Source organism: Amblyomma americanum, chromosome 1, assembly GCF_052857255.1.
Source record: "Amblyomma americanum isolate KBUSLIRL-KWMA chromosome 1, ASM5285725v1, whole genome shotgun sequence".
Lineage (NCBI taxonomy): Eukaryota > Metazoa > Arthropoda > Arachnida > Ixodida > Ixodidae > Amblyomma > Amblyomma americanum.
The window spans coordinates 512,058,866-512,086,520 of NC_135497.1; the positions used below are offsets into that span (position 1 = coordinate 512,058,866).

The window sequence follows — 27,655 nt, forward strand, 5'->3', positions numbered from 1 at the left end:
TGCCACAGTGGCTCAGTGGTTGTGGTGCTCAGCTGCTGACCCAAAAGGTGTGGGTTCGATCCCAGCTGCCGCTGTTGAATTTCGATGGAGGCAGAATGCTTGAGGGCTGTGTACCGTGGGATGCCAGTGCACATTAAAGAACCGCAGATGGTCAAAATTATCTGAAGCCCTCTGTTACGGTGTCCTTTATTGTCCGAGTCACTTTGGCAAGTGATCGAAAACAAGCATACTGCTTCACAGCTGCTGCCTCTGCTTTGATGTGCAAGTGTTTGTTTGTTACTGTTAAGTTTTGTGTATCACTTGTGCTGCACCATTTTTATTTGAAACCTTGCAGAAAGCCCCATGTGGATTCTAAGGCAACAAAACGATGCCATCTGCGCTACTTTGGACCTTCTTGCCAACATATTTGGTACAGTTGTGGAGCACTCGGTCAGCAAGGGCAGCAGCCGATCAATTTCGGCAGCTGATGCAGAAGTTGTTCAAGGTGCATTCCTAGCCTTCTTCCTTGCATGTGTGCAAGCGTGCATGCTTGTGTGTATGTGTCCTCATTTTACATAAAAATACACTCATGAGATGAAATGCCAGTGTTCAATTACTTAGGGTTTCAGTGGCTGCTTTAGCCAGTTTTGGGAACTGTGGGTACATAAAGCCTAATACAGGGTCATGTGTGGCACTTCGCACAAATGAAAGAATGGAGGCGTTGCAGAATAAAAAAAGCGCACAATGTGCAGTTAGTGACCTGTGTGTCATCCCATAGGAAACATGTTAGTCTGGTCATCTAAACCGTTGTTAACGAGTTTGATTTAAACAAATTCTTTAAGTTTTGTAGTTCAAATAGGATTCAGAATTCGCCTTCATGATTGCTGGGGCGACGTGCAGGTGAGCATGAAGGCATTCCGAAAAGTCAAGCAGCAAGTTGTGGCGCATGTGAAATTTCAGTCACAATTTACTGCAATGTCTCACAGAGGTACAGAGAAGTCAGAAAAATCAAATGCATTCCAATCTTAAGGTCTGAAGAATTGGTTAACAGTTGTATTGCAGAATAAGCTTTCAAGTTAGTTTCGTTTTGCGAATGCTTCTTTGAAGCAGAACCCGCATTTCAGAACTCGTTCATTTGTGGGAAAATTTGTTGCATTATATTGTACAGTATCCTGAGAGGGTGTTGGAAGTATTGTATATATATGTGGGTAAGGACCACATTTTTTTCCACCATTTTGGCAGATTTCGGCCTTTACCTGAAAGCAGAATTTTACTGTTTCGTCATCTGACTATAGTCTGGGGTCCTATAAGAAGTTTGTTTTAGCAGATGTGCCACTATAAAAGGCATATGTGAGAATGCTAAGTGTATCCAAATATATGTTATATGAAAGATTGAATAAAGTGGCCATGCAATGAGAGGACAATTGCAAATGGAACATTTATTGTGGTTCCCCAGGGCTGCCGGGTACCCACCGGAGATAAAATGAGTACAAGTTTTCTGCTGGTCTGGTGCTCAGCTTATTTAGGGTGAAATGCTTGGGAAATGGGTCTTTGACCCCACCGTGAGTAAAAGAAAAATAAAACCTTGTTCCATGGCACTCGGCCACAGCTGCCCTTGCGCCATAAAAATTCATTCATGTGTGAAGAAGAAGGGCATCCTATATTTACTGAGGAAAAGAAGAGGTAGCCGCACTGCCATCGCTCAGACCGACTGCCTGCTGACCTGAATAGACCAGAGACTCGGTCACCGCCGTGGTTTCGCCGCCGCCTCAGCATTAACCTAAGCCCCCGTTACATTCGGTGGAGGTTCGGTTTAGCATCCTCGTACCACCCTGGACCTGTGCAACCGCACGCTACCGACCCCCGCTATGCCCGCTATGCCTGAAGCCGCCCACCACCAAGCCGTGCAGGTTGGCTCACTAGGCCTCTGTTCCGGCTCCCTCCGGCAGCGGGACCCGGCACTCTTCAGCGGTACTCACAATCATGACGCTGAAGACTGGCTCACATCATACGAGCGGGTGAGCACATATAACAATTGGGACGATACCACCAAGTTGAACAATGCCTTCTTTTATTTGACTGGCGTTGCCAACCTGTGGTTTCGAAACCACGAAGCAGACTTCTCCACGTGGACTGCTTTTAAGGCGAACCTCACCGAAGTGTTCGGAGGTCCTGCTGTGCGCAAGCTACGCGCCGAACACCGCTTGCGCGAGCGCTCTCAGCAGTCGGGTGAGACGTTCGCCAGCTACATTGAAGACGTGGTCAACCTATGCTCGCGTGTCAACCCCCAGATGTCCGAGGCGGACAAGATCAAGCATATTCTGAAAATCATCGAGGATGATGACTTTCAGATGCTGCTGTCGCGAGATCTCCGCACCGTTGCCGAAGTCGTCAGTCTCTGCCAGAGCTACGACGAGCTGCGCAAGCAGAGGCTCATCACTCGCCAGCACGCAGCAGCGGCTGTCCAGTCGCTTGCCGGCCTGTCGGCTGCACCTGACCGCTCGCAACTGTTGGCGCACATCAAAAATTTTGTGCGTGAGGAAGTTGCAGGTCAGCTGTTGCTTCTGCCATCCCCCTCCGTGCAATCTCCATTCCTGGCGCCCGACCTTCCCACTGCCATCAGCGAACAAGTGCCTGAGGCCCTTCCACCGGCCCCTCCGCCCGCACCAGCACAGCCGCCCGCACCTGTCGCTGCACCCCTGACCTACGCTGCCGCCGTCGCACGGCCGCCTAACTACCGCCCAACCTACGCTCCACCTCAAGCGTCTGTGCCTCAAGTTCCTCACGCTCCGACGCCTTTTTTGCGACCGCTTCGGCAATTTGGCTATCTCTGGCGTACTATTGACAATCGGCCTATTTGTTACTCTTGCGGACTGCCTGGTCATGTGGCCCGGCTTTGCCGTCGTCGTGCGCTGATCTCCCCAGTTGCCGGTTACTGGCCTCCTCCCAGTGACTACTCACCGCCAGCCGAGACGCCACAGAGTCGCCCGCTTTCCCGTGATCGCACCACCTTCTCCACCCGGCGGTCACCTTCTCCTCGTCGCCGCTCCCTTTCTCCCATGTGTCGGCACCCGAATCTTTCGCAAGAGGAAAACTAGACGCCGCAGTTCTTGAGGCGAGAACTGCGCCACCAGCGAAATGTCCAAGGCCTCAGTTATGTCCCGCCAATCTGATCGCCGTTTCCGTAGAGGGTGTTTCTGTTCTGGCGCTTGTGGACACCGGCTGCCATGGCCGCCTCCTTTTGCCGCTCCTTGGGAAAAGTGACGACCCCACTTTCTGGATTCTCGCTGCGCACCGCAAGCGCGCAGGCTATTGCGCCGTTAGTGGCGTGTACGCCTCGCGTCGTCATTCAGGAAATTCTCTACGTGTTTGAATTCGTCATTTTACCAACCTGCTCTCTTGAGATCATCTTGGGTTGAGACTTCCTGTCCCGCCATAACGCAGTCATTGATTGTGCTCGTGCTGAACTTGAGTTCTTTGCGCTCAGCGGTTCCACGCCGCTCGATGCCCCTTCTGCTACTCCTGCCAAAGCCGTCGTTGCTGAAGACACTGAACTGCCTGCCTGTTCTTCTGTTCTTGTGCCCCTCACTTCTGACCTTGTTCGCGACGGCAACATACTTTTTACACCATCGCCCCTCTTTCTGTGCCGCAAGTACCGCTCCATACCTTATGCCGACCTCACTCTGTCAGCTCGCCTTAGCGCGTTGTTCGTGACCAATCCGTTTACATATGCTTCCGCTGTGCATCGCGGTGAGTGCCTGGGTACCATGCAAATCATTCACTTCATTCTCTACCGCGATGAAAATGACAATTCCCCATCCCTTGACGTCAATGCCGTCAGCCCGCCGGTTCCTGCACCCGACACTTCGTCTCCAGACGTTTTCCTTCCCTCCATCGACGCCTCTCTTCCTGCACCTCAACGAACTCAACTTCTCGCTCTGCTTCATCAATTTCGTTCCTCCTTCGATTCACACCAACCCGCTTTGACCCGCATGTCGACTGTCGCCCACCATATCGACACCGGTGACCACGCCCCTCTGCGTCAGTGCCCATATCGTGTCTCAGCCACTGAGCGCCAAGTTATTAAAGACCAAGTTGACACCATGCTTCAGAGTGGCGTGATCCAGGCCTCACACAGTCCCTGGGCTTCTCCCGTGGTCCTCGTGAAAAAGAAAGATGGCTCTATTCGTTTTTGCGTTGATTACAGCCGCCTGAATAAGGTCACATGAAACTCTTTCGCGCATTGATGATGCTCTGGACTGCCTTCAAGGAGCGGAACTCTTCTCTTCTCTCGACTTATGCTCTGGGTACTGGCAGTCCCCATGGCAGCTGACGACCGCCCTAAAACCGCATTCGTCACCCCTGATGGCCTGTATGAAATTACCGTCATGCCTTTTGGCCTCTGTAATGCTCCGGCTACTTTTGAGCGCATGATGGACAGTATTCTGCGTGGCCTGAAATGGAAGTCGTGCCTGTGTTATCTCGATGACATCATGATATTTTCGCCCGACTTTGCCACTCATCTATCCCGGCTGAAGCACGTCTTAACATTCCTTACGGACGCTGGCCTTCAACTGAACTTAAGAAAGTGTTGATTTGCTGCTCCTGAGCTGATAATTTTAGGCCACGTTGTGTCAAAAGAGGGCGGCCGCCCCGACACCGCCAAACTTCGTGCTGTGACTGCGTTTCCAAAACCTACTTGCATTAAGGAACTGCGCAGCTTCCTAGGCCTCTGTTCCTATTTTCAACGTTTTATTCGCAACTTTGCGGCCATTGCTGCCCCTTTAACTGAGCTTCTCAGCAGCAATGTGGATTGTTCGAGTTGGTCGCCTGCCTGCGACGATGCCTAAAACACCTTGCGCAGTCTCCTCACAGCACCACCTATCTTGCGTCACTTCGACCTGCAAGCCCCAAGTGAAGTACACACGGATGCCAGTGGCATTGGCCTCGGGGCTGTGCTCGCCCAACGCAAGTCTGGATTTGAGGAATATGTGGTTGCTTATGCCAGCCGCACCCTCACGAAATCTGAATCCATCTACTCCGTGACGGAAAAAAAGAGCTTGGCCATTGTCTGGGCCCTTGGAAAGTTTTGACCTTATCTCTATAGCCTTACGCTGTAAGCAACTGCCTCATCACTCTGCTGGACAGTTGCAGCCACTGCAGTGTCCTCCTCTGCCATACACCGCTGCTGGCAACCGCTGGGTCATTGTTGCCATTGACCACCTGACCCGGTATGCAGTAACTGCCGCGCTCCCAGCTGCTACAGCTTGTGAAGTGGCGTGCTTCATTTTGCAGCGCTTTATACTTCGCCACGGTGCTCCTCGTGAACTCTTCAGTGACAGAGGATGCGTATTCTTGTCTGATATCGTTAAACATCTACTCGCCGAGTGCAATATCATTCATCGGACGTGTACAGCCTACCATCCGCAAACAAACGGTCTAACTGAACGATTTAATCGCACTCTGAGCGATATGCTAGCGATGTACGTTGCTGCCAACCACACGAACTGGGACCTCGTTCTACCCTATATTACGTACGCCTAGAACACTGCTACTCAGTCCACTACCGGTTTCTCCCCATTTTTTCTGCTCTACGGCCGACATCCATCCGCTCGCGTCGACACAGTTCTTCCATACCGCCCTGCCTCATCTGAGTGTACAACTATTTCTGAAGCTGCCCAGATTGCCCAGATTGCACGGCCAGATTGCACGGTCGCTTACGGCAGACACTCAGGGGCGCCAGAAACACCGCCATGACGACGGTCAGCTTGATCCGGATTTCCCACCTGGTTCACTTGTCTGGCTGTGGATTCCTTCCACTGCTCCCGGCCTATCAAAGAAACTTCTTTCACAATACCATGGCCCCTACCACGTCCTGGAGCGCACATCCTCCGTGAACTACCTTATTGAGCCCCTCACACCGTCTTCCGATCTTCGCCGACGTGGTTGCGAGACTGGGCATGTCCAACGACTGAAGCCATACTATGACCCGGTTGTGTTGTCACCACCCTGAGTCGCCAGGATGGCACCTTTTCTTCCCGGGGCCATTGTGAAGAAGAAGGGCATCATCCTATATTTACTTAGGAAAAGAAGCAGATTCTTGGCCGATCCCCCAGTGGGGGTATGTGCCATCTTTTGATAGGCTAACAACAACAACAGCAACAACAAGAGGTAGCCGCACTGCCATCGCTCAGACCGAGCGCCTGCTGACCTGAACAGATGAGAGACTCGGTCGCCGCCGCCTCAGCATTAACCTAAGCCCCCGTTACACATGCAACATTTATTGTGGGATCAAGTGAGCAGATGAGTGAGGGCATGAAATAAGCTCTGATAATTGTGCTTGAAAACGGCACCAGTCTAGTTTTATTTTTGCGGCATCTCTTCCTCTCTCTTCCGCAGCGACTGATATTTTGTCCTTTTTTGTTTTTGCTTTCCCCCTAGCTCTGAGCAATCAAAAGCACAACTGCATGACTAGGCATGCACATGTGTCTCACATCTCAATCCTTCCCTAGTTGTACAGCTAATTTTATGAGCAGCTGCACCACATGCCTTTCCGTCTTGCTCAGGCAATGCCCCGGTGATGCGGATAGTATTTGGCCGCCTCAGCACCTTGATAGTGTGTGTTGTGGCATCGTATCAGTTGAAAAATTCACCTCTCAACTGTTTCAGCCCTGAATCAATGAGCAGCTCCACTTCGTACCTACACGCCTTTTAGTCAGCAGGAGGGCAGCTTGCGTCATGTGGCTTGTGCGATGCCGAGCTCTGGCCGTATCAGATCCCTGCGCCGTGCTCAGCCAGGAGTGAAGGTACTACACAGAAGCTACTTTGTAGAGTTGCGCTTTATGGCATGGAAACATTTTTTTTTTTCGCTCCTAGGAGGTTTTGCGCGGGCATTCTGTAAGTACTGTTGTGCAGAATCGCTGTGTGTCCGCCGCGGTGGCTGAGTGGGTATGGCGCTCGGCTGCTGGCCCGAGAGACGCGGGTTCAATCCCGGCCTCGGCGTCGAATTTCGATGGAGGCGAAATTCTAGAGGCCCGTGTGCTGTGCGATGTCAGTGCGCGTTAAAGAACCCCAGGTGGTCGAAATTTCCGCAGTCCTTCACTACGGTGTCTCTCATAGCCTGAGTCACTTTGGGACGTTAAACCCCCATAAACCAAACCAGAATCGCTGTGGTTCACAGTTGCTGTGAAACTATTTTTTATTTAACTGAAGGATATGCACAATAGTTCGTCTTATGCGGATTTCTTTTGCATTGGATCCTATGGGAAACCAACCAAATGATATCACACATTGTTCACCTCATCTGAGAATTCATCTCAACTGAGTTTGTTTCAAGAGGAGTTAACTGTAGTTCATTGAACCGAGAATTTTGCTGTTTCAGTGTTGGCAATGCTCCTTGTAATATGATGCAATTAGGTCATTCTGATGCCTTTGCTTTTCTCCCTCTGTTTTTTTGCAAATTGGGGGTAGGGCATTTTGTGCCGTAAGCACAACTGGGTTCACCACTCATGGTGTGTAGGTTCTGCATACAATTGCAGTGCCCCTATTTTTTGCACTTAGAAAGTTTTCTCCAAGAAAAGAAAAAGGAAAAACACCATCCTTCCACACAGGTTTGCACTGACAGGTTTACACCAACAGACTTCTGATAAGGGAAGTGGAGTACTTATGATGTATTCCATTTTCCTCTGTAATGCCCTACGTCCCTGAGGGTAAATAAATAAACAGATAAAAAATACATATGTAAATGTTTACTTTAAATGAATAATCGAACAAAGAAACAGGTGTGTTGCTTAAAGGCCACGCTGGCATTCGTGATTGTTCTGAGTTGAAAGCAGATATACTATATCTCTAAATGCTGAACTGAGTAATTTAGTTTGCCATTATTATTTGACTTCCGTTTGCTTGAACTGAGAACATATTAGCACTCCTCTGCCATTTCTGGCTAAGCCCGTTGTTCTGTTTCAATTTCCTGCTTTCCCCAGGTGCACTTCCTGGGTGGCCTGTGGCTGTTGCACCTGGATGCCAGCTGTTGTGCCGTCGCCAGCAGCGGTCACCAGGGGGCGTCACTCTCCCTTCCAAAGGAGAAGCTTCAGTCTCTGGCTGTCGTTGTTTCGGCCCAGCTGCTGCAGACAGTCGAGGACATCAAGTGGATCTTGGTCGAACAGAATCTTGGTGGGTATGGTGGCCTGTACAGCAAAGAAAAATAAAGGAAGCATGTTTGAATCGTGAAAAGGGATGGGAATCATGGGAGTGTTTAAGGGATACACTCGGTGGTTGGAGGAGCTTCTTGTAATCTAGGTGGTTTGTTTGTGACTGAAAAAAAGAATGTTGTGCACAGTAAAATGTTTACAGAGAAAGGAAAAAGTGGTGGCTGGTTGCAGTGCACACCTTTTAACTCCCGTGATGCGCAGGGCCAAACAGCGAAAGTCATTGATCGGTATTTTTGCAAGAAGTTACATAGTGAGGGTGTCAGAAGCAGTGCATTGTATGGTGCACAAGAAGTCTGGCAAAAATATTCTGCAAAAAAGGAAGACATTGGTAGTCAACTCTGCTGAAATAAAATATAATCAAGAATTGTGGATAAGTATGGAGAACACAGAATGCAGAGGCTTATTCTCTGCGTGTGTAGGTCACTATTGCTGCTTCTTCATTTATTTACTATTTTTTTCGATTTTTGAAGCTAAAAATGTTTGATGCCATCCTGTGTTCCCACACCATGTGACCTTATCTAGCACAGAATGGCAGCCGAATATAGTAGACTACGAGCACCATTAGCGAGAGTTACAACTCTGTTTTTTTGTCCGCATGTGCAGTGCCATCGTGCTGTCACTACTGTCGCCAGTACAAGGGATCCAAGAGCTGGCTGTCAGCCTGGCACAGGCGGCATTGAACTCGTCTCACAAGGGGTGCAGCAGGCCCCATCTTCTTTTCAAGGAGATCGACCAGCATGCTGCAGAAGTGGCCGCTGACACGGAGTACGTGCTTGCTAACCCGAATGCTGGTGTTTCAGGTTCAGTGATGACAACAAGGGGAGGTCAGGGGTGGTGCTCGCCACCCCAAACAAGTAATTGGTTGCTTGCTCCATTACCCGACAAGAATTTGGTAGAATTTTTTACATTAAATTGCAGCTAGTAAAGGGACATTGCCCTCACAACGTGTTCTTTTCATTTTATTGTTATGAGGAGCAATGCTACGTAAGCATCATGCCTACCCCAAGTTGAGTTAAATTGATGAAGTTGGGGAAATGTTCTTATTGGCAGGGACGGTTTAACCAGCACATTTTTGTGAAGTAGCATTTGTTGTTTTTTTTTTCCTAATTTGGCACTTGCCTTTGATGTGAATTTTTTTTCTGGTCTGTGGACGATTGTTCCTATGCAGAGTGACAAATTTCTTAGAATGATGATCCACAAATATATACCTTATAATCTCATGTAAGGGCTGCACCCATGTATGGACCACACCCTCGGTTTTGAGCTATATAATTGAGAAAAAAAATGTGGCTGTACTTTTTTTTTAATTCCTGTATGAGCCGCATCTACAAAATTCACTCCCAAATTTAAATAAAAAGTGCGGCCCTTACACAAGTTTCTTATACGGTAGCTTGTTACAATGCTTGTCTTTAGGGTCCCTGCAGGTGCATTGTGCTGAAGTATGATCAAACTGAAATTCAAAGAAGGTGCCAGAATGAAAAGAAACTGAAAAGGTAAAGAGTACCGTGGGCATTCGTGTAAGGACTGCTCTTTATCTTTGCGATTTTGACGGTGTGCAGCCATTACATGGAACCCGTGCCCTGTTTATGGGGTGGCACGTTTTTTTATGACGTATTAGCACTTCTGTGGTGAATCTTTTAAGTACATAATGCATTAATTAAAGGTATGGACGGTACAGTGCACAGTGACATGCTGTATTGCTTGATAGCCAGCACGAGCCACCTAAAATAAGAAGCTGGTAGGCCACTTTTTTGGCCAAAGTTCCCTTCCCTTCCTTGGCAGAGGTATGTGCATACAACTGTTGGGCCATAGTACCTTACTGAGAGTAATGATGGTTTGGCCAAAGGTTCGATACAATGCTTAGCTTGTGCGATCTGGAGCCATTGGTGCGAGCTGGCCTTACCTGGGTTGCTTTTCTGATCGCTTTACTGGCAAAGGCATGAAAAACGTCAGTGGTACCTTCATTTTAATGTCAGAGTATTGTGTTGTGCTTAACTGGTAGCATGGTTATGCCTTTTATGATAAACGGCGACTAGTTTCAAAGCATCTTTGCTGCGACTTCTATGCGAAGCATGCCCAACCGCCAGCGTCTGAGCCAGGCGGGCAGCATGTCATTGCAGGGAAGTACGGCACTAGCATGGGTGCACCCTGTTCCGACTTTTGTGCAGCTGGAGATAATACCAATAACGTTCTGCCTTTTTTGGTGTAACACCCTGCTCACAAGTAGAAAGTGACGCAGTCTGACGAAACAACACGTCATCAGCATGATCGCACTGGTTGTACAGAGTGTCGTAGGCAGGTTTCACCATCTGTTGGCTCCGGGTGGAATGCACCATGTGTTTAAACGACACATACGTGAAGTGGAATTCTTTTGGCTGACTTTATTTCTTTCTAAATTATTGGCTGCCAAGCCGTGGTTGCGGCCCTTGCACTAACACAGTCCTTACACAAGTATATATGTCAAATGAGCAAGGCATTGATTAGTGCCAGGACAGCACAGTGTTCCGCAGTCCCCGACTGGAGCTGCTTGAAAAATTGGTCATCATTTATGAACAGTAGTGGTTGATGAAGTGTCTGAAAAGCCTTGCTCTGTGTCGTGCCTGCATGCAGGGAGCTGCTGGAGCTGATAGTCACATGGAGTCATGGCCTGAAGAAGCAGAACACACTCCTGGTGCTTTTGAACCACCCTCAGGTTCCTGTGGCGATGCAGAATGGCATACTCCAACTGGTGACGCACGTTGACTCCAAGGTGTGTGGACTATTGATGATGACGACGGGGGGCTTTGATTTCGGTGGCAGAAAGCCACTGCGACAAAGATGCACAGTGGCTGTCATGTTTTTGGTCTGCACGATGTGGGAGTCAAAGACTAGGTTTTTTTTCCCTAAGATTTCACCCCAGAGAAAGCTGAGCACCAGGCCAAGGAGAAACTTGTATCTGCTAGAAAACTGATGGGTAGTGACACTGGGTATCGAACCCTGCACCTCCTCCGTACTAAGCAGATGGTCAAGGCCATCACTGCAGTGTTTTTTTTTTACCTATTTTGCTTCGAGGGCTTTTGGTTGTGCCACGTGTGTTAAGGCTGATGTAATGTCTTTTGTGTGGCAAAGTGTTTCAGAATGGAAAGTAAGAGAGCTTTGCTTTGACAGCTTTCTTTTGAGATTGGTTGAGTTGCTCATTGCGTTACTTCCTTGTCTCAAAAGTAGTTTTCATTGGTTGCGTTGAGATAAGGGTTCAGATAGTAGTTTACAAGACATAGGTGTGAGTTGCCTTCCATTCATATCGCCAGTAAAAGCAAATGGCATGCCTCCTTTTGCAGTTTAACTGTACAAATCAATTGTATGCAGCAAGGTGCAGTAAATGCCACTTGGAAGTGTCGCAGTGTTTGAACATTTAGAATGTGCAGGCAAAGTCATTTCGATATCAGATTTTTTTGTCAATTTTTATCTGTGTGCCTGAGCTGCCTGTTTTGCGTATTTCTGGCCTGGTGAGAGTAGGTAATGTCCTGAAGCTCCACCCGAGCACTGAGAAGCACTGCAGTGTAGAACTCCGGATAAATTTTGACTACCTGGAGATTCCTTAGCTGGTGCTGACATTACACAGTATACTTCAGCAGAAGTGAGGCACTCGGGTATCTGTGCTTGTGGTGAATAGATACCTTCACATTTAAGGGTATAATTTAGCATTTTTATTTTATTTCTCAGCTTTAGGTTGTTGCAAAACACTGGGAAGCTGCTTTGTATTGACATTTTTTCTGCTACAAAGCTCGCTGTAAAAGCTTTCGCCATTCTCACCACCACTGACAGTGGCATTGGTTGCAGCTTACAAGATGTGGGTGCAGGTTGCCTTTGGTTCATTTTGGTGGTCAGAACAAATGACTTGCCTCCTTGTGTTGGTTAATTTAGTGAATTAAAGCTGTATAGACAGCTAATTTTTGGATGTGTGTTTTCTTCTTTCTAATGATGCGCAAGGTATTGGTATACGTGGAGTACCACATGGCATTCACCTACAACTGCTGAATAATTTAAAGTCTCATTTCTCTCTCATGCTGTTTTAGTTTCACTTTCAGTGGCCAAACGCTGACAACTTGCAGTTTCAGTTCACACAAGGCATCACAAAAAATGCGATGTAATCACTGCTTCATCATTTTAATTCAATATGTTAAAGCCAGTCTACCTCAAGGGCTGGAATGACAACGCATGAAGCAGCAGCAGTTATCTTGCATTTTTTTTATGCCTTACGCATGCGAAACTGACATCACAGAGCGGCCGAAACTCAAACCAAAAGAGCATGGGAGGAAAATTATATTATAAATTATTTAGCTGTGGTAAGGAAATACCATGTGGTGATCCACCTATAGTAATGTCCTACACATCACTGCGAAGAAGACAACATGCCACCAAAATGCGTTGTCTATACTCTTTTAATGGACGTGACAGCTGCGAGATGCTTTAAATGCCGCAGCATTTGGCTACAAGGTGGGACGAACAGGGATATTTTTAATTTTGAAATGTATTGAAGCTTCGAATACTTAGAAATGTTGAAGGGCTGTGTGAATTGAGTTAAATGGCAAATGCAGTTCAGGAACTATTCAGAAAGCAGCATTGTCTACCTTTACTTGGCAGTTTATTAACCTAGTGGAAAAAGAGTTCATTGTTCTCTGTAAGAAAATCATTAGTGGATACTTTGGTCTGTTTTGAGCATGCTTGAAGTGGGTGTAGCATATGTATGGTACTGACACAGTGAGGTTGTCATTGAGCAACTCTGTGTGTTTGTGTACATCTGTATTGCTTGTTGTCAAGATGGCTACTAGTCTTCTTTTCCCGCTAAATGGACTTTTTTTGACGTGATGCAACTTCTGAAGAGGGGACTTATTGACGGGGGAGAATGGACTAGCGCACAAAGCAGTTAAGGCAGTGTAGGCAGGAACCACCGACGTATGCCAGCAGCCTAAGCTTGAGTCTCGTGCGGAGGCGACCAGCGATGGTGATGAAATGTGGCTTGGCTGCATGGTCTTCATCATCTTCCTTGCATTCCCATGACATTGGAGAGTAAACTTTCAACAAGCTATGCTTATGGAGCATATGAACAAACATTGTATTTTTTTCTTTATGAGTGCTTACTGCCTGAAGACACAAAAAGGAGAGTGATTATATAAATGGGAACAGGCTTGCTGATCTAACAAGTAAGTTTTACAATTATTTGTTATTGGTGCCCAGGTATGCTATTTTGTGGACTTATTGTGTGGGCCCAAACTAGCAACTGGCTAAGGGTCCAGATGCTTTTGTTGCCCACTTTTGTAAATGTGTATGTTTCAAGGTAAATAAAATTGAATTGAAGGTACTGATCACGGAGCCCCTGTGTTCAAGTAGAGTATGGCACTGCTACATCACAAGTGACAGTGACCCTGCTTTGGGGTAGGGTGCATCACATTCTTCTTGCCAGAAGCACCTGCCTCCTTTCACTGTTTGCTTCATAGGTGCATGACTGACTGCCACCTTGCCACCCTCAGTGGGCGTGGGAGCAGCTACGTGATGCGGCTCTTCAATTTCGTCCGTTTCTTTGCCCAGGTTACTTCATGTCTCCAGCTTGGCGCCTTGTATACTTCGGAAGCACGGGAATGCAACGACTCGCCAACAAGTTTCGTCAGCTTTCACGGTGAAGACTTTGACCACGACTGGCAACCCTGCTGGACCGCTTCCTCGTGGATCAAGGCATCCGGATCAACTATGTCATCAACACTCGTCGTCGATAAGAACTGCTGGCGTGTCCCGGAACTGTTCAGTGGTGCGGCTACGTGATGCGGCTCTTAAATTTCGTCTGTTTCTTTGCCCAGGTCAGTCATGGCTCTTGTCTTTACGCAAGTAAATCGGACAATGCCTGCTTCTTGCTGCTCCCACGCCCGGGAATACTTTTGTCTTTGTTATGTGAGTGCGTTGTTTTTAAAGAGCTGCTTCTGCTGTCCGGTGATGTGGAAGAAAGCCCAGGACCGCGATGCAATACCGGTTCCCATGATGCAGGAGATGACGACGATGCACAGCAGAGGCAGCTAAGTGATATGTTTGGGTTGCTACAAGATATGAATATTTGAACCAACAAAATGGAGAAAGACCAAGTCTACTTAAGGGGGGACACCCCTCTTAGAACTTTTGTTCCTTATTTATAAGTGGATCTGGTTGAAGCTTGCACCTTGTGTGTAGTTTTGCATGCTGATTTCAAATATCTGATTAGTTTTCTTGTAGATGAAATAGTTTTCAAAATTCCACCTAATTCATGTTGCTCATTTAGAGGTGGGCTAATTAGTAAACACTCTATGGCATGATGAGAATAGACCTGCCAGAGTGATCTAGAAGGATCATAGAGTGCAACAAGACAAGAATTAATATGCTAGAAAAATTTCAGCCAAAGTTACACCTAGTCAAACCTTAGTGACAAAAAGCCCAGGTTGGCACCCAAGATTGATAATTAATTTTGTAAATGTCGCCTTGTAATAACTGAACATATTTTAGTCTTAATGCACTGTCCAAGAGTTTTTCTTTCTAACAGAACAAGCAGTTTTGAAAAGCAGTTTGAAAATTGCAGTTTTGAGAAAACGAGAAAAAACATCTCACAGTATCTACATGTAAATTATGCCAATGCTTGATATGTCAACATGATCAGAACTAGTGGAAAGTGAACTAAAGCAAAAATTAATGGCTTATGCCAATTTCAGCCTAAGTTATGCAATAGGAAACTTTTGAAAGGAAAGGTCCATTTGGGTACCCTAGACAGATAACCTTCTCAATAAATTTGTTCTTGTGGTCATTGCATTTACCTTGGTGTCATGTGACTCACGAGGTTTCCTTTCTAGCAAATAAAAAAATTATAGCAATAGCAAGAACAGGACCGGAGATACCGTAAAAACCGGAATATAGGTCGAACTTTTTTTCAAAAAACCAAGGTGAAAAGTCGACCCCCGTCTTATATACCGGTCATTGGCGGAAAAAATACGGAAGTCTTGCAACAATGGGTGGCTGAAGTCAACAGCCTCCATCACCATCGCCATCAGCAGCAGTGCCGCCATTTTGCGTTTCAGTAGATGCAAAGCGGAAGCTAGCGGCAATTTACCGTCGCCTTCAAGAAAAACACGATTGAGTACGAGGAAGCTCATGGGAACCTGGCGGCACAGCGCGAATTTGGAGTATCCGAAAAGAGCATTCAGTACTGGCGGAGGCAGAAGCTGCGTATTACAACTTGCAGCAACCAGAAGAAAACATCATTTCGTGGGCAGACCGTAGTGTATCGAGAATAGGAAGGAAACGTTGCGCTGCGAACAAGATCGCTGCCTGTGACTGCCGAATGCATCCGCGTGAAAGCGGCAGAGATCGCGCGTGCCTTTAGACTCACGAGGGCGCAATTCAAAGGCTCGCCATCCTGGTTGCGGCGATTCATGAAGAGGAGGGCTTTGCTCTACGGCGCCGTACTTGCCTGTGCCAGAAACAAACATGCGGGCTGATTGGTGCGCGATATTGTCAAAAAATTTGCCGGGTGTACATACAAGCAGCATTTAAATGAAATTAAATACTGTCACCATTGTGCAACACCTCGAGTCGCATTTGTTTCAAAGTAAGGATGTCTTTCGGTACTTTTCCCATTGAAAAATCTTTTTCATTTTTAGAATTGGTTAGTTAGGGGGTCGACCTATATTCCGGTCCGACCTATAGTTCGGTTTTTACGGTATTAATCTTTCAAAAATGCAACACCACCAAAATTGTGGGATTGTGAGAAGCACTCAAGCCTCACAGCGTATTTAATCAGGAAAGGAAACCCCAAGGACCTTTGCATGCTTTCAAAATGCACAAGGAGTATAGTCAGGGTGCATGCTGTCGCGGTGCTTCTTTTTTTCCGCTTTAGCAAAGCCAAGCGAAGCCGCCCGCTTCTTCGCAGAACGCGCCGCGTTACGGCGCAAGTCCTTTCCTTTAGCTCTCCTGGAGACAGTTGCTGGCACGTTCGTGTTGCATTCTTGCAGAATTGCTGTTGCTGTATGCTTGCAGCCGGCATTGAAGCGCAGCACAGCTTCTGCTATGGCTGCTTCCACAGCAAACAGTGACGAATGCCGCTCTTTGTGGATCAAGGTCCAGATGATCGAGTGGAAGCTCTCGTTTGAATTCTGGGTCTTCCCCCGAATGCACCTCTGCAGCAGGCTCTTGTCTGATAAGCGACTGTACACGGGCGAAAGAGCTTCAGCCACATCGCTTGGCAGACTGTACTTATGCTTCTATTCGGGCTCCTCTTTTGCTTTTGCAGCGTTGTGGCGGCACCAAGACTGCTCACCAGTGGGACACAAAGTGTGATTGGGGCAGTCATCAGTAGACGTGATGTGGTAATATGTTGCCATCACGGCGCTCATGGCATCCACATTACCTACATTTGACCTTAGCGCTTGGCCATAATATATAGCTAGCTTGTCAACTAGATCAACTGTGAGCCTTCCTCTGCCACCAAGACTTTGTTTTCCTGCACCCTTGTGCCTCTGCAAGAGGTTGCGCAAAGCTGCTCCCATACGCTTGTGCACATGGTTTATGCAATCCTCCTTGACTACTTCAATGTAGCCATAGATTTTAGCATCTTGAAGGGCATTAAACGTGCGACTGTCCCCATCGCATAACATCATTGTGTAGCGCATGTTGTTGCGCTGTAGAGACCTCTCAAATAGAATTTTGCCTGCCTCTACCTCCATTTGGCCAGCCTTGCAGTTGGTGTTCTTTTGGCACTCGTGGCGCGATCTCCAGAGTTCATAGCCGTCAGTGTTCGGATTTGGGCCAGTTTCGCTGCCCAAACAAAAGTTTGACAGCAGCACATAATCGAGCACATAACCAGTAAAGAGTTCCACTACGGCACCGACGCCTATATGTGACGAGTGCCTGCGCATCATCCATGTGCCGTCGTAACACATGGCAATGTTCCCCCTGTGTCTAAAACACAAGTCGTCATATACCTTCGCCACTGCCTGTGCCATAGCTGCTGCGGCTGCTTGAGTAGCAGCAGGTTGCAGTGTGTTTTTCAAGTGCCGTTGAAACGTCTTGTTGTGCATGCCACGCCGCGACAATCCCATCGCCGAAAAGATATCGTTCATTGCTGTCTGGGCGTTACCGGTGGACAGCATTGCTTGACTAGCAAGAATATTGAGCTCGAAAGGATTGCACTTTTTCTCATCGTCAACCCTCCGCAAGTTCCACTCGGCCGCAATCTCACCACAGTTGTCACATAGCACGATCAGTTTCATGGCGAGGCCATAGCTCTGATCGCTGGTAATCAACCGCACACATCCGCGACACGTTTTGCACCGCACGGCATCCAAGAGGACGTTCGCAACGCTGAGGTCAATTATTGCATAGGAGGCTATTCCGTCTGCGTCTGATCCTGCGGACGCACCACTTGCATCAGCGAACAGCGCGGTCTTTCGTGCCGTTGCCGGCGTTGATTCCAGTCGATCAAGTGTAGACTGCTCACGGGCACTCGCTTGAGTTATGTCACTGTTAGTTACAGGCTCGGTATCAATTCGTACGCGACTACAATCGGCACCAAGAACACCGCCGTTATCCAGCAGAGACGGAGAAGCGTCGCCGTCCACAACGTGGCCGTCACGCAATCCCGTACCACTGGCGCTTGCTTGTTGCACAGTATGCAACAATGTCGCGTCATTAACACGTTTTTTTTCCTTTTGCACGCTTTTGCCCGAACTTGTGCACAGAGCGGTACTTCTTCGCGCCTCCTGGCATGGTTCTCGCGTTGCACTAGTGTGGTCGGCAGAAAGACAAAATGGCGTCGCCGGGCGTCTGCTTTTCATGGCTAGCTTGCCGGAACCAACCAGACGACGTCATTTTGATTACGTGCCTAAACCGGCCAATAGCAGCGCGCGCCGCTATTTATTTTTTATTTCGTTTTTTTGGCGAAGGCGGCATGTACAGGGTTGCTGCTCGAAAGAAAAACTAAGCCGAAAGCCCGCGCTTTCGAACGAGACCAAAATGGCCGCGGTAGAGCACGTAGTTTCGATGCGCCGGGCGATCGAAATTGGGTGTCGTTTGTCCACAATTTAAAGGGCAGTGGGTGTGGTACTGCATTTTTAAATTGCTGTAACTTCTTAATTACGTGAGGTATAATGATGAAAATTTGCATACAGATGCGTAACGGTGCGAGGAACACGAAAATTAAAAGATTGAAAATCTGATTTTTGGGCCGATTTTCGGTGCCAAAGAGCCGTGTCCCCCCTTAATCAGTACTGCCAATGAAATCAAGAGAAGTCAGGAGGCAATTCAGAATCGTTTATCTGATATTTATAGTAGGCTAACTGTGGTCGAAGGCAAACCTGCTACCAGTGGATCTTTGCAGAAGGAGTGCCAACGATTACGATGTATTGCTGATAGCCTAGCTAGTGAAAATTCGAAACTGAGGGCTAATCAGGCGGAACTTGAAGATAGGCAGTGCCGTGATAATCTTCAGTTTTATGGCCTTTCTGATGCCAATTTTGAGTCCTGGGATGAGACTGAAAAAAAAAAACTAGTGAATGTACTTTCATCAGCCTTGAATTTGCCACCGTCGGAACTATCGATTGAACGGGCTAATAGACTTGGAGCTTTTTCTGAAGATAAAAGCAGGCCAGTTATTGCGAAGTTCTCATCTTTTAAAACAAGGCAAAAAATTTTCTTCTCAAGTTCTAAACTGAAAGATAATGACATTAGTGTAGGTGAAGATTATTCTCTCATGACTCGGCATGCGTCGAAAAAACTTTGAATTTGGTATCGCTCAAAAGTCTAAATTCAAACTGCGCTATAATAAGCTTTACATGAACGGTAGGTGTTACTGTTACGATCAGCTTAACGACAGCGTTTCTGAAGTTCACGGTGTTGGATGCCTTTCATCCAAATCGCCCGCAGATTAACGATGCGTGAGGCGTAGTGGGCACCCGTCACTGTCCAATCGCTCATTGTCATTTCTGTATAGTACTATTATTAGTAGTGTTCTGCCTAAACGTGATGAGCTTTGTGCGACTATCGACGCATGTGATGCCGACATCGTTTGCCTTACTGAAATGTGGCTTTCAGCTAAAGTTGATAGCTCGGAAATATTCCATTGCCGCAAGTATTTTACCACTTATCGGTATGACAGGGGCGACAGAAACGGTGGTGGTGTTTTGTTAGCTGTTGCTGACACACTTTTTTCTTCTCCTGTTCATGTTGTTACCAGATTAGAACTTCTTTGGGTTGAACTGCGCACGCGCGTGAAAAAATTGATTTTGGGCGTTTGCTATCGCCCTCCCTCGTACAGTGCCACTTTCATTGAAGAACTTCATGACACTGTTTGCACGATTACCGTTCGCTTTCCAAATGTTCCTATTCTTTTGGTTGGAGACTTCAAATTTCCAACTATTATTTGGTCCAATGTACGTTGTTATGCCGACCCTTTTTCCACGGAGTGCGATGGTGTTTTGCGCTTATGTGCTGACTTTAATCTCTCCCAACTTGTTACTAAGCCTACCCGCATTACATCTTCATCGTCCAACTTGTTAGACCTTGTTCTTACCACGTTGCCTGATATTGTTGCTCTAATATCTTGTTTGCCGGGCTTAAGTGATCATTGTATGCTTCATTTTTCATTGAACGTCGTGTCACCACGCCAAAATAACGATTCTAAATACATCCGTGACTACAAAAATGCCAACTTTAAGGCCCCAAATCGTGAACTCGCTGGTTTTATCGATGTGTACTTACCGTCTTTTCACGAGCGTCCAAACGAAATTAAATGGAACCTGTTTAATTAACTAACAAATGTTTGCCCTGGTTTAGTTCTTCACTGAAAACGCTGTCAAACAAAAAGAAACGTCTGTTTTGTTCCGCCAAACTGTCCAATTCTGTGCTCTGGTTGGATGCTTATCACTCCGCTGCATCTGAATATAAGTCAGGACTAAAACTAGCTAAATAGTCATTTTTAGTCATACTCTCCCGTCGATGCTATTAAATAATCCCAAACAATTTTGGAACGTGGTTAAGAAAACTGATCCATTTACAATTAATCTTAAAACTTTAGACGATCAAGTAATTCCCAGTGAAATGTGTGCTGATGTTCTTAATGATGTGTTTACAGCTTCTTTTCCTAACGATTTAATTACCACAATTCCTCTTTACCCACTCCACGAATTCTTGTCTATGAACCCCATTATAATGGATGCTGTTGGCATCGAAAAAATAATTGATCAGCTGAAGACGTCATCATCATGCGGAGTGGATAGCATAAACTCGAAAATTTTGAAAAATACCAAAGTGTACAGTGCTATTATTCTTGCTGAACTCTTTCAACAATCTCTTGTGTCTGGCTGTATTCCTAGCGACTGGAAGGTGGGCAAGGTGGTTCCCGTGCACAAGGCTGGTGTCAAACATTCTCTTAATAATTATCGGCCCATTTCACTTCTTAGCATCCCTTGTAAGATCATGGAACATGTCATTTGCGCTCACCTTGCCAATTTTCTTGAGTCAAATTCTTTTTTTCAGTCATTGCCAACACGGGTTTCGTAAATTATTCTCATGCGAGACGCATGACGACGCGAGACGCATGCGAGACGCGAGACGCAACTGTGCAAGACGCACAGGATCTTCATTTCATTCTTGACCGGGGTTTCATAGCTGACGGGTAATTCGGACTCCAATAATTCGGACTTGTAGGATATTTCGGACTTCGATGAGGCACCGTCAGTTGCCCCATAGAAGCGCATACATATTTGCAACGGATATTTCGGACTTCAAAAGTTCGAAGGTTTGATTTTTCGGACTAATTTCAGTTGCCTGCGGGCCAAAATCGGCCATCTTATCGGCTTTTTCGCCGGCGCAAAAGGTGCCATCTTGGGTTGAGGCGGATTTATGCTGAGGTTGGCTTGGCTTGACACACATTCGCAACCTCATTGTTGCCAATAGAGGTCCCTGCGATCTCTGACACTTCGAGGTGGCAGCCGGATTGTCATCGCCGCCAACTTGCTTTTGTCGCCGACGTCGTCGCGGGCAGTTATCGCTTGTCCCATATGTTGAAAATTGGTTGTTGAGGGGAAGGAAATTGTGCCGGAGCTATCTCACATCTTAGCGGGAAGGGATAAAGGAGGGACTGAGAGAAGAAAGGAAGAAAGAGGTGCCGTAATGGAGGGCTCCGGAATAATTTCGACCACCTGGGGATCTTTAATGTGCACTGACATTGCACAGCAGACGGGCGCCTTTGCGTTTCGCCTCCATCGAAACACGGCCACTGCGGTCGGGTTCCAACCCGGGTACTCCAGATCAGTAGCCGAACGCCTTAACCACTGAGCCACCGCGGCGGGACTCATGCGTTCGCCATTTGCCGTTTCGTCAATTGGGTTTCTCTGACCGCGTTGACCGAGTGGCGCTCAGTCTTCACGAAGTTACATCTGTTCGCCGTTTTGTGATTGCGTCCGGCGGTTCCGCAGCTTTGAAAGAAAAGTGCCTTATCTTTGCGTGTGTTTAAAGGGACACTGAGGAGAAATTGAAGTTGGCTTGTATCGATAGAATAGCAGCTCCTGATCACAAAAACGCCACTCTTACTGAAAACAAAGCTCTTGTAATGTAGAAAATAGCAAGAACCAAAATACAGGTGTTGCCGCCACAGGCCAATCTCGCAAGTACAAGCGTGATGACTTCCTAGGACGAGGCGCCACCTTGGAGGAATTTTCCTTACTTCATGGAAGCCACGAATCTCTGAGGCTGGCAAAGGAAGGTTGCGCACTGCACCGCTAGCCGTCAGAAATCACGGAGTCTGTGTGTACGTCACGTATTACGTCACTCCGTTCTGTGATGTCATAAGAGTTCTCCGTGTCGTCATAAGAGTTCTCGAGTTTGAATCAGAGCGGCGGGAAAAACTTTCTCAACTTAGAATCCAAATTTCTTTGAAATAAATGCATCTTTCGCGCCCGGACAAGCGGCAACAAAGCCATGAAATGCCGAAGTATCAGATTTTGCTAACAAAAAAAAATGATAGAGTTCTCCTCAGTGTCCCTTTAACGAGCGGTGTGGTGCACACTCGGGTTGTGGACAACATGGTCCCGCCGGGTCAGTCAAAGAAGCGTGGGAAGTATTCCAACTAAATGCGGTGACCTTGCTGCCTAGCATGTACAGTGAAAGCACAACCTTGGCGCAAATTGTTGCCAGCAAGAGAAATTTTCCGCAAGGTAAAATCAGTGACATTTTTAAGGTGATTTCATCTCAATAAAGTGATTTTTTGTACTTCACGGATTTTTCGGACTGTTCGATTATTCGGAACATTTTTCGGGTCCCTTTGAGTCCAAAAAATCGGTCGGCGACTGTATTCTTCGATTTCTCCAAAGCCTTTGACAAAGTCTCTCACCAATTACTACTTTTCAAATTAAATAATCTCAATCTCGACCCTAACATCGTCTCGTGGCTTCAGTCATTCCTTACTAATCGTTCTCAATACGCGACTGCTAATAAATCCAACTCTCGTACTCTCCAGTGGGCTCATGCGTTCCCCAGGGTTCTGTCCTAGGGCCCCTATTTTTTCTCATTTATATTAATGACTTGCCTAACAACATTGCTTCTTCCGTATATCTTTTTGCCGACGATTGCGTTATTTACCGTGAAATTAACACTGACTCTGACACTTCTGTCCTTCAACCAAGTTTCAGAATGGTGCAAATTATGGCACATGGAACTTAACAATAATAAGTGTAAACATTTGCGTCTTTCTCGACGTAACACTGGAATAGCCACTTACGACCTTAATAATATCCCTCTTGAAACTGTGTCGTCGTATAAGTACCTTGGTGTGCACATAACTTTTAATCTTTCTTGGAATCTGCACGTGGAATTTATTGCTAACAATGCTAACCGCATGTTGGGGTACCTGCGCAGAAATTTCTCCCTTTCTTCTACTTCAATAATATTTCTCCTATATAAAACACTTGTTCGGCCTAAATTGGAATATGCAGCATCTATCTGGGACCCTGACCTGTCATCATTAGCTACTGAAATCGAATCTGTACAAAACCGTGCGTCACGTTTCATACTTTCCAATTATCACCATATCTCCAGTGTTACTGCTATGAAAACTACTTTATCATTGCCACCTCTTTCACTCCGCAGAAAAATTTCGCGCTCATGCCTATTTCATAAGATCTATTACTACAAAACCCTTCCTTAAGAGCTGGCTACTAACTACCCCTACATATGTCTCAGGCCGCATTGATCATCTTCGCAAAGTAGGTGTTCCGTCATGCCATACTAAACAAGCTTTTTCTTCTTTTGTCCCTGAAACTTCTGACAGTTGGAACCACCTTCCCAGGCACATTGTCGATATTTCTAATCCAAGTTCTTTTAAGACTGCCCTATGTAATCTTTATTTGTAGATTTTAGTCAGTATTGTTTTGCGTTCGTTTTCGTTGTCTTTTTGCTGTCTGCCGGAAATGTTCTCTTTTTTTGGGAATTGCTGTTTTTCCCCCTTTGCCTTCTCTTGCCTTATTTTGTGTTATGTTTTGTTCATTTTTTGTTGCATTTTCGTTTCTTCTATTGTGCTTTTCTGCTGCACTGTATCGGACCCAATGTATGTCCTTCCCACTCCCCTCTTTAATGCCTTCGGGACCTGAGGGTATTTGAGTATATAAATAAATTAATTCCAGGCTGCCTTGTAAGCAGCTGTGAAGTTGTTCTCGACAACCCTTGGTCCAGAAGACCGTGACGTCGCACTTGCGACACCGCTGCCCCCCAGTCAGGCGCTACTGCTGAGGGCTTGCTGTGCCAAGTACAACACTCCCGGGTAACCCGGCTGGCCGATGCGGAGGGAGCAGTGGAGGTGCTGGAAAAGGCGCTGCATCGGTAGCCACCGTGGTGCTTCAAGCATTGAATCTTGCCTATTGCTAAACACCTGCTCATCTTTGAGCAGGTTTTTTTTTTGCGCTTGTGGGTTCTTTATTTTAGTCAGAAGACACGAGCCTGCAGCATGGCTCCTTAGAATGGTTCCTGCAGAACCTTTTGGTTCCTTGGAGTGCTTTTTTAGGTTCCGTGAGCACCTGAATCTATGCATGTTTCAGCCCCTTTCTTTTACATATTTCGTTTTGAGGACTGATTATACTCTTAAGTGCTCCACACCAGGAGCACCTATAAATTCATGCGTGCCTACAAGTACTCACAGCAGGTTCTAGCATTCGGCAGCTAGCCAGTATGTTCGTTTTGACGGGTCATGCATCTACATGCCCTTTTTTGCATGCATCTTAGGCACGAAGAGATCTAAGCCAAGAAACAAGGGTTTATTAGCATCTTTTGGAATCTGGAGTTCTGAGAGGTTAAAATGATTAGGTATCCCTGAATGCTACTCTTATATAAAAAACGACTAGTTTGTTAAGTGCTTCTGCACGCAGTGAGACTTCTGCATTCCACAATGTGCAGGTCCGCAAGGATTTGGTGAAGAAGCTGCCCGAAGAAAACCAGGCCATGCTTCTGGACACCTTGGTCGACTTGGCCCTTGACACCCCACCTTCTGTTCAGCACTCAGCTGTCAGCGGAGCACTGTGAAAGGTATGCAAGATCTGCTGAGCTGCACTAAATTTCCTTGCTTTCGTGGTTCTCTTTGCTGTGTAACCATGCCACACAGGCACAGAAGTATACATTGAAACCTCGATAAATCAGTGTCGGCTGATTCGAGATCCCGGATAATTAAAAACGTTTCTAAGGTTCATTAGATTGTAATGTAAGTTCTACCAAATAATTTGAGCCTGCATCTTGCTCTGGCTCAGTTAATTCAATGGCTGGTGCTATGTGGGAACCACCAAGTTTGCCGTCACCCAGACCTGGTAACACCTGAGTTCTGCTAGTAACACAATGTCATACCGCTTATTTTAGAGCGCAAGGCTACATTAAGTAGCGCGATGTCTAATATTGTACTTTTCACTGCTTCCCACACCATTGTGCAGGTAGTGGCAGCACTGGTGCGCAGCACGGTGACATTGTGCTGGTCATGGCGACCCTTTGTGGTTCACCGGTGCCTGATCAGCATTTGGTGGCATTAGGTGCCGGCACCAATAAAGAATATAGTTTTCATCTCTTGCACCTCGTGTGGTGCACCGAGTTCATCGAAACAAAATACGCTGTGCTGTGCAGTGCCTGGATAGTCGAGATAGACTGCATACACACTCTTCTTGTTGCTTCTCTTTAACCAACAGTTGCTGTTTTGCGCATACACCTTAGTTAAAGCTGCTCTGCACCATTAACCTGACGTATCTGACCTTGGCCGCTGCCCTCAAGTGCGCTGGTAACATCGAAAATATCCCTCAGATATCGAAACCAGCCTGACCAAATTTTGGGCAACCGGCAGTGATGTGGCAACCATAATGAGTCCAAATGAGCTGCCGGTGTAGGAAGAGTTGTTCGTTTAACTTCAGCCGCAGCTTTACTGTGTGCAGTCATAGCGACTCTTAACAGTGCCACAAGCGGTTAGACAACATTTTGTACTTGCCTCCTTTGTTTACCTTCAGGTTTCGACGATTCTTAAACCCACCTAATTAGAATATGTTGCATTCTGACGGGCTTCATGTTAACAAGGTTCTACAGCAGCATTATAGTGGACTCTGGGTAATTCAAACTCGTGTACTCGAGAAAGTAAAAAAACTATTTTTCGAATATTCGGCTCTTATGATAACTGTCCTCCTAAAAAAGATTTTCACGAACTACATATAATATTAAGAAACTTTTGGTCCTCTTAGAGGGTTCAGATTATCAGCAGTTGACTCTAGCCCTCTCATGCCCTTAGCTGTAAAGCCCTTCGTTGTCAGGTTGCGTGAGCAAGCTCAATGACATTTGGCATGAGGTATCTACAGTTTGATAAATTTATCTCGGCTCTTTCGCTTATGGAATGAGTACTGTTCTGCAGTTGCAGTCTCTTACATGCAGTAGCATATTATTTAATTTCCAGCAGCATCTTATCAAGCAGCTAAAATTTTATTCATAACTGTCAAATGAGGCATCTCCACAGCACACTTGATGATATAGACACCGTTTCTGCTTGCATGTCCGACTGGTACTGTTTTGCTAGTGCACTGGCTTAAAACTAGTTTTCCAGGTTAAAAAGAATTTTATTCTGTGCAAGGCGATTTTAGTATTGCAGTAGTGATGTGAATGGATTCAAGCTTATGAGTAGCTTTCATTCTGATAAATGGTATTAATTTGGGATGTGTAATGCAGGCTTGGAAAATAAACATCATTTCTTGCACATGTTAGTCACAGGTATCCAATGTATGACATTAGCTGTATGGACGCCTCATAGAAGTTCCTAATTTGACTGGGGCTAGAGTCAAATGCTTCATGAAAATCTGCTTGCTCATTCGGCACCTCTGCTTAAGTTTTTGTGAAATACATTTTTTTTTACTTCACTTCTCTTTAGCTCCTGATCTGGAGTGAAATTTAGTGGATAGCTGCTTTCCTGTAGAGTGCTGAAATCAGCTTTGGTTCAATCTGCGTTGATTTGGCGTATCCGTAAGCTGATGTTTGGTGGTTGATAAATGTATCATTAGCTCCATTACAGGTAAAGAATATTCTTGCTGAAATTGGCCTTTGGGCTTCCTGGTGTTTTGCTTATTGAATCTAGACAGCATTGCTGCTGCGGGATAGTTGGGAGGTACAGTAGGGGGTAGTTGCTCATAGAGGAGAAGCACAGAAAACAATGCAGATGAAGGGGAGAATGAGATGACACCTACATCTTGTGTCAGTCACGATGCTGCAGTCGAGCGGCAACATTTGTTTTACAGCACAGAGAGTTCGTCTTTGCCTCGTAGCACTCATGACATTCAAGCGTTTCCTGTGTGTTCTTGCAGGTGTGTTTCTTCAGAAGTCTTCTCGTGGAACCTCCGCAGCGTACTGGTGTGTCACAGCAGAGTCCAGCCCGGACGGTTCGGGAGGCCAAGAAAATGAGGTGACTAGGCTGGTTTCTTGGTTGGCTTTGAGGTTCATTGCTTCGGTACCAGCGCTTCTGTTTGTGAATTGAATTGGCGATTTTGAATTAAACTGATGCTTGTGTTAATGTAAATGAGCTTGCCGTACTGGTGAAACGTAGTTGCATGCAAGTTCCTGCCCACTAGCCACTTAGTAATGAAGATAATACAGACTGCCAAGCAAGCTTTTTGGACGCCAGAAATTTGAGGTTGCAGAAGTTTCACACTTTTACATGCAAACAGTTGCTTTTTCTTAGAGCCGACATGTGTTCAAGGCAAACCTTGTGAACAAAAAGGAGGTTCCAAGGTTCAGTTTCTTGTTTTCTAGCTGGCATACTTTACTTAGAACAGGTAGTGACTGCTGATCAGGACCATTAGAGGGAAATAATTAGAAGAATAAGAATGAGGTGGAGCGTATGTGGCTAGTTCTCTCAGATCATATATGGCAGTTCACCAATATCCCTCAAGAGAAAAGTATGCAATAGCTGTGTCTTA

The 27,655-nt window shown here is 46.3% G+C and overlaps 1 protein-coding gene across 2 annotated transcripts; it reads left to right on the top strand.

Moving 5' to 3' along the window:
- Nucleotides 1-340: 340 nt before the first annotated feature.
- LOC144116170 (uncharacterized) lies at nt 341-27,142 on the top strand. 2 transcript variants are annotated; one of them, XR_013311767.1, is made up of 7 exons: nt 341-484; nt 7,962-8,151; nt 8,793-8,954; nt 10,800-10,938; nt 13,758-14,023; nt 24,624-24,752; nt 27,044-27,142. XR_013311767.1 is itself a non-coding variant. In XM_077650875.1 (6 exons), exons 1-5 carry the CDS (start codon nt 343-345, stop codon nt 13,986-13,988), a joined length of 864 nt encoding a protein of 287 aa, XP_077507001.1. In that variant the 5' UTR covers nt 341-342; the 3' UTR covers nt 13,989-14,023; nt 23,858-24,609. The 2 variants fall into 2 exon arrangements, 1 of the variants encoding a protein (XP_077507001.1); XM_077650875.1 differs by lacking the exons at nt 24,624-24,752; nt 27,044-27,142 and adding an exon at nt 23,858-24,609.
- The last annotated feature ends 513 nt before the right edge of the window (nt 27,143-27,655 follow it).

Bases quoted from the DNA above. Each gene is read 5' to 3' on its own strand.
- LOC144116170 (XM_077650875.1), top strand. From the start codon at position 343: ATGTGGATTCTAAGGCAACAAAACGATGCCATCTGCGCTACTTTGGAC. The intron at 8,152-8,792 runs GTGGGTATGGTG...CCGCATGTGCAG, and splicing joins CTTGGTCGAACAGAATCTTG to TGCCATCGTGCTGTCACTAC. The intron at 8,955-10,799 runs GTACGTGCTTGC...GCCTGCATGCAG, and splicing joins GAAGTGGCCGCTGACACGGA to GGAGCTGCTGGAGCTGATAG.